Source organism: Budorcas taxicolor, chromosome 16 (assembly GCF_023091745.1).
Source record: "Budorcas taxicolor isolate Tak-1 chromosome 16, Takin1.1, whole genome shotgun sequence".
Classification (NCBI taxonomy): Eukaryota; Metazoa; Chordata; class Mammalia; order Artiodactyla; family Bovidae; genus Budorcas; species Budorcas taxicolor.
In genome coordinates, this window is record NC_068925.1 from 37,801,972 (window position 1) to 37,816,390 (window position 14,419).

Sequence of the window (14,419 nt, forward strand, 5' to 3'; positions counted from 1 at the left end):
TTATCTCATTTCATAACCACAATAATTTTATAAAGTAATAATAACATTGTTTCATTTTTATATACAGGTAAACTAGGGCTTAGAAAAGGTAAGTAATTTCTATGGTCATACAACTGGTGGTTTTGGTATCTGAACCTAGCATCTGACTCGACAGTGAAAAAAGGAAGGAACCTGAGGTAAGGAAGCTGTAAGCAGCTGCAATGAAATTTGGGAGCTAGGAAAATTCTACAATTTGAAGCAAGTGATATGAGATAACCTAGAACTAGAGTAGAATTATACACACACACACACATATTTAGTACAGCAGTGTCAGTGACACTGTATTATTTCCCACTATGTATTCCAGGGGTTCTCAACTCTAGGATCTAATGCCTGCTGATCTAAGGTGGAGCTGATGTAATAATAATAGAAATAAACTGCACAATAAATGCAATGCACTTGATTCATCCCAAAACCATCCTCCATCCCTTTCCCCAGGATCCGTGGAAAAACTGTCTTCCACGAAACTGATCCATAGAGCCAAAAAGTTTAAGGACTGCTGACATATTCTACATTTGAGAGGATCATTTCACATCCTGACATTAAGAAAACTTTAAGTTTAAAAAATAATAAAATGGATGGAACCACTAATATGACCTTATATATCTTCTTTTATAAGTAAGAATCTGAAGACAAAGAGGTCAAAGCATTATACTAACAAAGTCAATAAGAATCAGATCACCTGTTTTTTAGTTCCTTTAGATTATGTTGCCTCTTAAGATTATTTTTACAGGGCCTACTTTATAGCATTATATAAAGCTCCTAAAATTAAGGGGCTTCCCTGGTGGCTTGAACAGTAAAGAATCTGCCTGCAACACAGGAAAGCTGGGTATGATCCCTGGGTTGGGAAGACCCCCTGAAGAAGGGAATGGCAACCCACATCAGTATTGCTGCCTGAAGAATTTCATGGACAGAGGAGCCTGAGGGGCTACACTCCATGGGGTCACAGAGTCGGACACAACTGAGGGACTAACATTTTCACTTTTTCAAAATTAAGAGACATCTAGTATGCAGCATTTTACCTCTTCCACCTAAATATTAACTGTCATGAGAAATAAGACACCCAAGAGAAATAAAACAATCACAATAGCAAGTGAGATCCAGGGTTTGCTATCTGATTCTTATGATCACATATTACCCAAGGAAAGATATCACAAACATGCATTTCTAGTATGTGAATACAGACCATCACACAACTTCCTCTGAATGAAACAGTCAGAGTGAGAATGAAATAGAATGAATGAGACAAGAAATTTTAAAGAATCAGACTATAAATCACTCATAAGAATATTATTTATTTCAATAAACTATTACTGGGATAAAAACACTCTTACTTCCCTTTGGTGAAAAATTTTCAAGGAAATAACTTTTCCTAGATTCAATAAAATTTTATATCATATAAATATAGTAACATCTCAAAGATACTTGGATATTGATATATTCTGGCTCATACTATATGAGCCAGTACATTCTCCCATTAACAGACTGTTATAAACCAACCATTTGAAATATATATTTTAAGCTGAATAAGCCATTTTAAGCTGAATAAAAATTATAACCATTACTAAAAACTACTCACAAGACTAATAATTAGTCTGGAATAAAGTAGTTTTTCCCTTCCAAAAAGTCCCTCTGTTCTTTCTCCTAAGTAGGTTCTTTCATTAATATTACAAGATTTAATTAATAATTATAGAGGATATCTTACTGAGAAGATTAGCAGAAGAAAGTATATCAACACCAATCATTCTGAGCTGTTCTGACATTAAAGTATAATATTGCTGCTGCTGCTGCTGCTGCTAAGTCGCATTAGTCGTGTCCGACTCTGTGCGACCCCATAGATGGAAACCCAACAGGCTCCTCTGTTCCTGGGATTCTCCAGGCAAGAACACTACTGGCATTCATATTCCTGATTTCTCAGGAAAAATAACATGTTCACCCAGTGATACATTTATCTTAATCTCCAGAATCCTGAGTTCAAAAAATCCCAAGAATAAATATACACTATATAAAAGTTGCATGTATGGTATTTATAAAACACAACATACAATGTTGTACACATGAAACTGATATATAATGTTATAAACCAATGTTACCTCAACAAAAAGGAAATTTTAAAAGATAAGCTTTAAAAAAAAAAGTTGTTTACCAACATGAAATATGACTTACCTCAGATATGGATATAAAACATTAATGTACTCAACTACTACTTGTTACCAAATTCAATTCTATCTGATGTTGTAGGAGAATATAACTCAGGATCAAAGGTACTGTGAGATAAGTATCCATGAGTCTCTCTATCTTATAAACAGTAAAACTATAATGTGCATTAACAAAGGTACTTGTTTTTGACTATATATTTAAAAGTTAATGTAACACATAAAAGAAGGGAAATGTAAAAAAGATTTTTAAAACGGAAAACTGTTGTCACTGGTTGAATAAATGATGTTAAGAACACACTTTAAAATTTCTTCCATTCAAAAAAAGAAAAAGCATAACTCTAAAACGAAGAAGCTGATAAGATTAAAGTTTGAAAAGCTGTAACAATAGGAAAAGCACTTTGGTTCCTCTAAAGAAGGGTAGAACACTACCAGTACACTAAATGCAAAATACAAGATTTCATCATCGGTCTTTACTATGTAAGGCTAAACAGGAGAAAAGCTGAGGCCAGTTCTTGGACCAGTGCCTTTTTCCTTTTCTAAAGTAGGTTGAGGACTTCCCTGTTGGCTCAGTGCTAAAGAATCCACTTGCCATTGCAGAAGATACTGGTTCAATCGCTGATGCAGGAAGAGCCCACATACCACAGAACAATGAAGCCTATGCCCCACAACTACCTGCAACTATTACAGCCCCTATACCCTAGAGCCCGTGCTCCCCAACAAGAGAAGCACCACGATGAGAAGCCTGTGTACCGCAACCAGAGAACAGCCCCGACTCTTGGCAACTTGAGAAAAAAACCATGCACCAACGAAGACCTAGCACAGCCAAATATAAATAACTAACTTTTAAAAAAATTAGAAATAAAATTTTTAAAAACTAGGTTAAAAGGAAAGGGTGTAGAGAGATGAGGAGAGGGGAATCTAGTCTCACTGTCAGGGTGAACTTTACTCAAAAAGAAAAAAAAAGACCAAAATGCCCTATAAAGCAATAAGGGTGATGAGGCAGGCCACCAGCACAAATGTATCTAATTTGATAAAAGGGGAAGGAAACTAATTTTGATTAAATATCTGTCATGTGTTATTTTAAGGAACAACACTTGGTTTATTTGAATACAGTCTTGTTTTCAAGAATGAATTTCATTGCTCTCTAAACAGTTCCCCTTAAGTCTTACTATCATTCACTCTCCACTGTATTTTCAGATGATTCTATCTGGATTTGTATCATTAAATAGACTATGCTATGAAACAACTGCTATGCAACTACATCAAGAACTATTTGCTCTCAACTTTTTAAAGCATTTTCAACAGTCTTCTACCTTGAGAATATTATCTCCATGCGCTGTGCTTAGTCGATGAGTTGTTTCAGACTCTTTGTGACCCCATGGGCTGTGTAGCCCACTTGGGCTACAGGCTCCTCTGTTCATGGGGATTCTCCAGGCAAGAATACTAGAGTGGGTTGCCATGCCCTCCTCCAGGGGATAGCCCCAACCCAGGGATCGAACCCTGGTCTCCCGCGCTACAGGCAGATTCTTTACTGTTTGGGCCACAAGGGAAGCCTATCAAAATGTGTCAATATCTCAGCAAAGTGATTTTTGGATTTCTGTGTATTTTTGTTCCATAAATGAAATAGCATCATATTTTAAAAACTGACCCACTGGCTTTCAGGGATAAAAATATTCCAGTCATTGGTATGATCAGTTGTCAACTGGCAGAACTGTGAATACTTCAAGAAATACTTTCACGATTATAAATTATACTGAGATCTACAAAATCTGAGATACACAAGTTTTCAGTACCAATACTTCACATTTACTTCAGTACTTACATTATACTCAGACACTACTCCTTTATAAACTTCATAAAACTCTTCAACATTAATCCGATCCATATTAAACTGTATTAAAAAAATAAATAAGTCAACCAAAAAAATAGAATGAATCACACTTAGCGTTCAATATTTATGTTCTCTCAGATAGATTTTCTTTAAAATTTAAACCCTGAAGAAATTAGTCTTTGAAGAAGTGTTAAAGTTCAGTCCATCAATAATAAATTATCATTTATCAAAAATAAGAATTTATTTGTAACATTTATCGAGTACTTAATATATCAAGCATTGTTCCAGGTGCTGTTCATGTACCACCTTATTTAATTATAACAATTGCCCTACAATATAAGCAATGTTAACAGCTCCAATTTACAAATGAGGTGAAGATTCAGTGGGTTAATATAACCTTCACTACCTGGCATTCCATCTCAAACTGTCTGATCCCAATGATTGGGCTCTCAACTACTACAATCTATCTTATTGAAAAAAAAAAACCTCATTCTTCATACAAAAAAGACATAGACACAATGTAATTTTATCAACAGATCAGTGGCAAAACAAAGCAACATTACCAAAGAACATTTCTTCAAATTTTGTAGAGGGGCCTGGAAATAATACTCTTATCCTCCCAGGTATTCAGAAAAATCCCTAGTTAGTCTGGCTCATAATAAAGCACTGACACCATTCATCTGAAAATCCTACTATTCTTCAGAAAGAATTGTCAGAGTATGCTAGTAAGGTAAAGCTACAAAGACTCATTCTTATCCAGGCTGGATTCAAACTTAGAAATAAAATTTCATTAAGTTCTCGAGTTTCAAGAACCAAATCCTTAAATTTTTAAAAACTAGACACAGGTTTTTGTTTTCCTCCCTACTTTGTCCTTTTATTGTTGCCAGGATTGAAGACCACGGAGCTTCTCCCTAACCAGACAACAGTTCAAACTATTTATTTTCATAGTTCAGTTCAGTGCAGTCACTCAGTTGTGTCCGACTCTTTATGACCCCATGGACTGCAGCACAGCAGGCTTCCCTGTCCATCACCAACTCCAAGAGCTTGCTCAAACTCATGTCCATCACATTGGTGATATCATCCAACCATCTCATCCTCTGTCATCCCCTTTTCCTCCTGCTCTCAATCTTTCCCAGCATCAGGGTCTTTTCAAATGAATCACTTCTTCGCATCAAGTGGCCAAAATATTGTAGCTTCAGCTTTAATATCAGTCCTTCCAATGAATATTCAGGACTGATTTCCTTCAGGATTGACTGGCTGGATCCCCTTGCAGTCCAAGGGACTCTCAAGAGTCTTCTGGACCACAGTTCAAAAACATTGATTCTTTGGCGCTCAGCTTTCTTTATAGTCCAACTCTCACATCCATACATGACTACTGGAAAAACCATAGCTTTGACTGCTATGGACCTTTGTTGGCAAAGTAATGTCTCTGCTTTTTAATATGCTATCTAGGTTGGTCATAGCTTTTCTTCCAAGGAGCAAACATCTTTTAATTTCATGGCTTCAGTCACCATCTGCAATGATTTTGGAGCACCCAAATATAAAGTCTGTCACTGTTTCCATTGTTTCCCCATCTGTTTGCCATGAAGTGATGGGACTGAATGTCATGATCTTAGTGTTTGAATGTTGAGTTTTAAACTAATTTTTTCACTCTCCTCTTTCACTTTCATCAAGAGGCCCTTTATTTCTTCTTCGCTTTCTGCCATAAGGGTGGTGTCATCTGCCTATCTTGAGGTTACTGATATTTCTCCCAGCAATTTTGATTCCAAATTGTGCTTCATCCAGCCCGGCATTTCGCATGATGTACTCTGCATAGGCAATACAGCTATTACAGGGAGGGAACTTTCTTTGATTTCAGTACCTTCTTCAATATTCATACAACTTCTTATATTACTAATATTATAAAATAAAAACAGGGTGAAAAGTAAAAGTAGTAGTTGCTCAGTCTTGTCTGACTCCTTTCAACCCCATGAACTATAGTCCGCTCCTCTGTCCATGGAATTCTCCAGGCAAGACTGCTGGAGTGGGTTGCCATTCTCTTCTCCAGGGGACCTTCCCAACCCAGGCATCAAACCCTGTCCTCCTGCATTGCAGGCCATTTCTTCACCATCTGAGCAACCAGGGAAGCCCAAATAGCAAGGTATAATTTATTAAATATTTGGTAATTTGAACTGGAAATTCTTCAAAGTATTGTGTAGTGTTAATTTATTTAATGCACAAAACTAGCCATAGCGGCAAATAATATTATCATTGCCTAGTTGAGAAAACTGAAGATAAGAATGCTTAAAATCTGGCCAAGTTTATAACCCAGAAAGTAGAAGATCCATGATTCAGAAATAGAGTTTGCTGATTTCAAAAATCACAATGATTCTGATTGCCATTAAACTACCATGCCTCCCCCATAAATTCAATTAATCTTTTGTAAAACAAATTATTCTTTTCTTTCACTGAGCACTTACTATGGGCAATCACTATGCTAGGTTGTAAGTCTAGAGTTAGATTAATGTTTAATTCTAAAATGTTCACAGTGATTACTACTTAAGCAGGCTTAGATCCCATAATCCTGTGGCTGACTACATCACCAAGCTAATACTTTGAGAACGCTGTTGCTATCAATTTCATTACAGTCCTGGGCAAGATTCTTCAAATATTAAATTTCTCATTTGTCTCCGAGCTGTGCCTGATAACTTTGCAAACTAGCTGATACATCTAATCTTTTCTCATTTTATGAGCATTCCCACCAATCTGGGATACAAAATAGGCAGAACCCCAGTTAGTGCCCTGATCTCTGATCTGGGCTGATGCAAAGACTTCATTGAAATCAAAAGGAGTTCGTTTCCAGAGAAAGAGAAAATAAACTGGTATGAAAACTCTTTCCGGAACTGGTAATTCACTACCACAATAACACAAACTTGCTGTCTTTCAAAAACTGTAAAATTCAAATTATTAATGGCAACAAACTCCAATCCTCTTGACTGAAAAATCCCACGGATGGAGGAGCCTGGTAGGCTACAGTCCATTGGATCACAAAGAGTCGGACTCAACTAAGCGACTTCACTTTTGCTTTTCACTTTCATGCACTGGAGAAGGAAATGGCAGGCCACTCCAGTGTTCTTGCCTGGAGAATCCCAGGGACAGGGGAGCCTGGTGGGCTGCCGTCTATGAGGTCTCACAGAGTCGGACACGACTGAAGTGACTTAGCAGTAGCAGCATAATAATTGTACCAATTTATTTGTCAAGTGCAATGATAAGTATACCACAAAGATACAGAAGAGCTCTAGAGAAGTTAATATTGTTTCTTCAGTGAAGGGTTTCCTGGAAATGTGTCAGCTGGGCAATTTTGAATGATTGTGGACTCCGGAGGCTTAGTGGTGTTATTGCCAAGAGAGGGGCTGAAATGTGCTAACGCTAAAGAAGATCCTGAGAGAAAGTCCAGAAACCAGCAAAGGTCCTGGTCAGGGAAAAAAGCCAAATTGATTCCCTTCTTACTCACAAATCCAGACAACAAAATTTCATTATAAGTACTCAGCTTAAAACTATTTCTTGTTTGGAGGAATTAAACGCATTGTTTCAGTCCGCATTTACTCTGCAACTAAAGTTTCAGGAATTATATAAATCTGCTTTATAAGCTTAAATTAGATGTACCATTGGACAGTTAGCTCTCAGTGAGAGATTATACTGGTAAAATCATTTCAAAAATATTTTTTACTATCACTTTTCATGTTCAACATATCTTTTTGCTTTTAATGTGTTGAGTTCACAAGTGCACAGAGAAAATTCAATGTAAAACGTATTAAAGCATCCTGTACAAAAAAAAAAAACACACACACACAGTTCATCAGTAAGTTAATGACTCTTGCAAACTACCTACCATCTGCATAGCTGAGATTTCAAAACCTGCATCTCGGATAGTCATCAGGATCTTTCCCAGAAGTCCTGAAAATACAGAACAAATGAGTGCAAAAATATAAAATTTCTAAGGTATTTTAGCTTTACTTTGCCTTTAGAAAATGCAAATTTTCTGTATCAAAGTATTTTGCTTAAACACGTGGGCTTCCCTGTTGGCTTAGACAGTAAAGAATCTACCTGCAATGCAGGAGACCCAGGTTTGATTCCCTTGGTTGGGAAGATCCCCTGGAGAAGGGGGAATAAGCCAGTATTCTCAGCTGGAGAATTCCATGGACAGAGAAGCTTGATGGGCTGCAATCCATGGGGTCACAAAGACTTGGACAAGATCAAGCAACTAACACCTGCTTACACTATGTAAGAGTGAATCACATAAATCTGCCCAGGAAAACTAGACCTCTAATACTGTAACCCCATTTGATTCACTAATCCCATTTGATTTTGTAGTCCCAAATGTTTAGTAAAGTGCTTCAGGAATATTGACAATCATTTTTTTCAGTTTTGAAAACTATTTTTTAAATTTATTTTTAATTGGAGGATAACTGCTTTACAATGTTGTGTTGGTTTCTGCCATACAACTACATGAACCAGGCATAAGTATTCATACGAGAACCTTTCTCCCAGCCCCGCCCCTATCCTATCCCTCTAACTACAACACCTTGTTGAGCTGTGTTATGCAGAAACTTCCCACCAGCTATCTGTTTTACACCTGGTAAGGTATATGTTTTAATGCCACTCTCTTATTTCATCCCATCTTTGCCTTCCCCCACTGTGTCTACAGTCTGTTCTCCTCAAAACCAATCTTGAAGATTATGCAAAAAACTTTTAAGAACCTGAAGTCTCAGTTCAGTTCAGTTCAGTCGCTCAGTCGTGTCCGACTCTTTGCGACCCCATGAATCGCAGCACGCCAGGCCTCCCTGTCCATCACCAACTCCCGGAGTCCACTCAGACTCACGTCCATCGAGTCGGTGATGCCATCCAGCCATCTCATCCTCTGTCGTCCCCTTTTCCTCCTGCCCCCAATCCCTCCCAGCATCAGAGTCTTTCCCAATGAGTCAACTCTTCGCATGAGGTGGCCAAAGTATTGGAGTTTCAGCTTCGTGATATAAAAACTGTGAAAATCAAAGAGTTAAACTAATATTATTAAAAAAAATGTGGTGTTAAAGTACCAGATATGGAAGGAGTCCAAAAGAAGTCAAAGGTGGAGAAACGTCAAATTAAAACTGAAGAGAACAGAAGCTTCAGTGGGAAATGAGGGCAGGAACTAGCTCTTTAAGGTTATAGACAGATGGGATTATATAGGGACAAAGGTATAAAAAGAGACAAGGCATAAAGCTGGGGAAAATGTGAACCTGTGTACACAATAGTGCCTGTGGGTGTGCTCAGACAGTTCAGTTGTGTGCCTTCAGACTCTTTGTGATCCCATGGACTGTAGCCTGCCAGGCTCCTCTGTCCATGGGATTTCCCAGGCAAGAATACTGGAGTGGGTTGCCATTTCCTTCTCCAGGGGATCTTCTGGACCCAGGGATTGAACCTAGGTCTACAGCATTGGCAGGTGGATTCCCAGGTCACTGGTGCCACCCGGGAAGTGCATATACAATAGTAAGAGGTCAAAAAAGCTAAAAAGGAAAAGAAATCTAACCCAAATTTATAAAGGCCTTGGATGTCAACATGAAGAATTTGGTCTTTATGCCACAAATAGCAATTTTTATAATGGTGGTTTTAGACTCTGAAGGTCTAGAACTGATTTTTGAGATTCCATTAGTCTCCTATAAAAATCTAAGTTTCTCTTTTTCAAGTGAACTGAGATTCTTTTTCTCTCTCTTTCACACATTACACACAGGGACACACTCCCTATTCTGGATCATCTTGATGCTTACCTAATGATCCCAAATAACTAGTATCAGTATCAAATAAGTAGTATCAGTGCCTGAATGTGTATTTTTATTTACTGTCTTACTGCTGCCAAATAGGCTATTTTAATGACAGCTGGCTGAGGCATGAAAAAACAAACAAACAAAAAAGACAAGGACAGATCTATTTCTCAAAAGATATATTTGTACCAACTGAAGGCCAAATGATACAATAGCATGCTGTAGAAAGAAAGGTTTCTCAGAAGTTTCAAGAGTACACTAGGTCCCTGCCAAATGCAGAATACTCAGTGCCATATTCATCTTGAACTTACTGATTTTCCACAAACATCTTTTGTCACATTAATGTTAACCTAAATTTTATCCATTTTATAGTTTTGTTTGTAATGAATCTGTAAATTGTTTTAGTTATATAGCTGTATGTGCAAAAGTTTACATTTATTTGTATGTGTGGACATACTTAAGTTACATTATAATTAAAATAATTTATATCAACACTGAGAATCCGGTGAGAAAAATCTTCCTTCAAAAGAAACACAGTCAAAAGAAATGAATCACTGCAAATGTGAATAGGAGAATACAGGAAGATTATTAATGTAATAATAATGGGTGAGCTGGCCTGAAGAAAAGCATAAGGGACAGAAAGAATAGCAAAGGCTGTTGGCATCATCTACTCTGCTGATTGGACTTGCATGGTAGAAGTAAAGAAATAAAAAAGTAATGAATATAAGATATTCCCCAAAAAAAGTAATAAGACTAAAGTGAACATAGAGCATGAAGATGAAGGAATAAAGGATTTGAATCTAAGTGACCAGAAGAATGATAGCACTTTTAAGATGAAAACAAGCTATGAACCTGAATTAAGAATAAAGATACTGAATTAATTTGGACACACAAACAGAATTTTAGAGTAGAACACTGATCAGCATTTGAGAAGACAATATATTCAATGGCAGAAAAAATCATCAAGGAATGAATGAACACACTCCCTTTATTAAACTGGTAATGTGGGGCTGTATTCCAATAGATAGACATACAATGAGGCACGAGAGGTTAGAGTTGAAGTGATGAGAACAGATGAGTACTTGTTTGATAAAAATAAGGGGAAAAGCTAAAAAAAAAAAAAAGAGAGAGAGAGAGAGAGATGAGAGGAATGAGTTTCGAGAAAATACTTGAAGTTTGGGAACTGAAGAATGAATCCTTCAAATGAATAAAGACATGTAAAAGGACATTTGCAAGAGAATCAAGAAGAAAAATATTACAGTAGTATTATAATACCAAAAGGAGAGGAAAATTCTTGGAATATACAGATCTTTAAGAATGAAAGGAAATTAAGCACCCTGGAAATTAAGATAAATCCGCTGGCTTAAGCAAGATGGTATGATGATATTAAAGAAAGTCATATCAACAGAGGGTTAGGAAAGAGAGATTTTGCATGTACATGCTCAATCATATCCGCCCCTTTTTGAGACCACATGGACTGTAGCTCACCAGACTCCTCTGTCCATGGGTATTTCAGGCAATGATACTGGAGTGGGTTGTCATTCCCTTTTCTAGGGATCTTCCCAACCCAAAAATTGAACCTGTGTCTCCAGCGTCTCCTACATTGACAGGCGGATCTTTTACCACTGAGTCACCTGAGAAGCCCCAACCTATTAGTAATCTGTATCAAATAGTCAGATGACATTGGACACAGGAGTGATAACCAAAATTTCAAGACTTTTATCAATAGGAAAAATATAGATAAGTTAGAAAAGAAGAAAGTAAATTAATTGTTGGGAACTCAGCCCTTTCACAGGAAGTTATTGCATTTAATCCTTACAGCAATATGCTAAAACGGGGATTACCATCCGACTACAGAATGAGACTATATGAAGATTTGGAGAAGATAGATAAAACTTGCTTAACATCACAAAACTACTGGGTCTCCATATCAGTCTTTCTGCCAGTTTTAATAGGAAAAAAGGAATGTATGGAAGCCTGATATGTGAAACTCACTAGACAATGTGACTTCCTGAGGCAACGCCATGTTCATTCCAAGACTCATGATATCTCTAGTGACACCAGTATCACTAGTCTAGCATGGATGTAGTAGGTAGCTGACAAATATTGCTCACTGAATAACAAAGTTAATTTAAAAAAATAGCCAAAGGAAGGAAACAATCATAGCTCCCTACCTGATGTGAGTCTGAGAAACTCTAAGACTCTTCAGAGCACAGTTAGAAAACACCAGAAAATTGTAAAGGAATCATTAAAATTAGAGAAGGGAAAAAAAATTTTTTTTTTAATTTTTGGTTTAACAATTCAAGAAAAAAAAGTTCATAGTGACTTCATGCCACATACAAACATTAATTCTAATGAATTCAAGGTAAATGTTAAAAAATATATATATAAACACAATTGCTTGGGAAAATATCTACATGATTAGTCTCTTCTCATGATATAAGTAGCCTTTTGAAAAGGAGAGAAAGAGGTTGGCTGAAAGCTTCAATTCCAGCTCTGGATAGAATCACCCTCCTCCAACATGAAATCTTCTTTCATATCTTTTTCCACATATTTATTCCTTTCCACTTTGGTCCGTTTTTTCCTCTCACTCTCACCATCAGACCACCTTCTAACTCTTTACTCAGTGTCTTTTGAAACCCTGAAATATTTTGAACAGTCTTTATATCTTCAATCTCAGCTACCCACCACAAGCTCTTCTTACTCAGAATTAATCTTCATTTTTCACTTACCTACAATCATAACAGGTTAAAGGTTTGCCTCCTTTTTTCCCTTGCTATAATTTAAGTTTTTGTGTACTATCTAAGCTCATATGTTGAAATATTAATGCCCAATGTGATGACAGGGGCCTTCAGTGGTGGCTTAGTGGTAAAGAATCCACCTGGCAATGCAGGAGATGTGGGTTCAATCCCTGGGTTGGGAAGATCCCCTGGAGAAGGAAATGGCAACCCACTCCAGTATTCTTGCCTGGGAAATCCCTTGGACAGGGGATTTGGACAGGAATCTGGCAGGCCACAGTCCACAGGGTCACAAAGAATCAGACTCAACTTAGCGACTAAACAACAACAATGTGATGGTATGAGGAGGTTGGGCCTTTGGGAGGTGCTTAAGTCATGAGGTTGGAGCCCTCATAAATAAGATTAGTAAAGGTCAAGATTTTAGATGCATTAGTAAATCAAGATCCAATTATATGATATCTATAGATAGCAAGTTTAAATATGAAGACACAGATAGGCTGAAAGTAAATGGATAGAAGGGAGGGGGTTCAGGATGGGGAAAACGTGTATGCCTGTGGAAGAGTCAGGTTGATATATGGCAAAACCAATACAATATTGTAAAGTAATTAACCTCCAATTAAAATAAATAAATTTATATTAAAAAAATAAAATGAAAGAAAAAAGAAAAAGATATACTGTGCAAACAATAAGTATAAGAAAGCTAGAGTGGTTATATTAATTTTAAATAAAGTAGAATTTATGAAAGGAGTATTATACAGATAAATGTCCCAAGAGGCATTCAGACACACAACTTTAGACAGAGAGCTGAAAGAAAGTGGATATTCATGACATAAAGAGCATAGAGCAAATGTACGGAGAAGTAACACAGCGAAGTTCTTTTGGGAAAGGGGAAATGAGACAGGAGAGAGCATAGCAGGGGTGGCAGAAGACACGGATAGAAGGACTTCTGGATCTTATATACAGAGGTTTAAATTTCATCCTATAGGCCAAAAGTTCCCAAAGCTTTTTGGTTTCATGGACCTCTTCTTAGAAATTATTAAAAATTCTAAAACACTTTTACATACTAGGTTATATTGACAAATATTTGCTGCATTATAAATTAAAACAGGAAATTTTAAAATATTTATTAATTTAAATATAACAAAAATTCTTTACATTTTAACACAAATATAACTTTTATGAGAAAAATGACTTTTCCAAAACAATAAAAAATTAGTGAGTAGAGACAGTTTCACATTTTAAAAAAATCTCTAATTTGATGAAAGCAGTTGCCTTCTCACATCTACTTCAACTTTCAGTCTGCTGCTCTGTGTTGTTTGCTTAAAATATGTAGATTTGGGTGGAAAATGTAATATTTTAATAGTCTAATAACATTTTATATATTCTTCTTTCTTTGACAAGTAGTAGTTTCTTAAAAGCTCACTGCCACATATAATTTCAAACTTCTACCAATGAATGTTTTTTAACCTTGTTACACTAAAATCCACTGGCCTATCTTATACTCTGTATTAATCTTCTTTCCTTGCATGATTTTGTAACATCATACACATTGTTTGGAAAATTCTATTATGCAGATCTTCCAAATGCTGACTCTACTACACAACATCAAAAACATCCCATTTGTCAAATACCAATTTCATCAGAACAGTCTAAGTATTGGGAAGCTGTTCAAGATGGTGCATACAGTTTCCCAAACTCTTAACTCTAATTTTCACTTGTAATTTTATCTTCTTTTGGATTTTTATCTTGAGCAACAATATTTCCAGTTGTCACTTCTTTTAAATGACAAGCTTATTTTAAAGAAAATGCCAAATGGCCTTATCTGAATAACCACAGATTGTCATTCTTTCAAGTAAAAATGGTAAAACAGCT

The 14,419-nt window shown here is 36.5% G+C and overlaps 1 protein-coding gene across 3 annotated transcripts in view; it reads right to left on the reverse strand.

Moving 5' to 3' along the window:
* Positions 1-14,419, reverse strand: part of NME7 (NME/NM23 family member 7) — a 249,673-nt gene that overhangs the window by 143,195 nt on the left and 92,059 nt on the right. For 2 of the 3 annotated variants that reach the window (XM_052653458.1, XM_052653460.1), the window contains exons 8-9: positions 7,901-7,965; positions 4,021-4,089 (exon numbers count right to left, since the gene is read on the reverse strand). In XM_052653458.1, coding sequence (XP_052509418.1) covers positions 4,021-4,089; positions 7,901-7,965 — 134 coding nt within the window. The remainder of the gene's footprint in view (positions 1-4,020; positions 4,090-7,900; positions 7,966-14,419) is intronic. The other variant, XM_052653459.1, reaches the window with a different exon arrangement.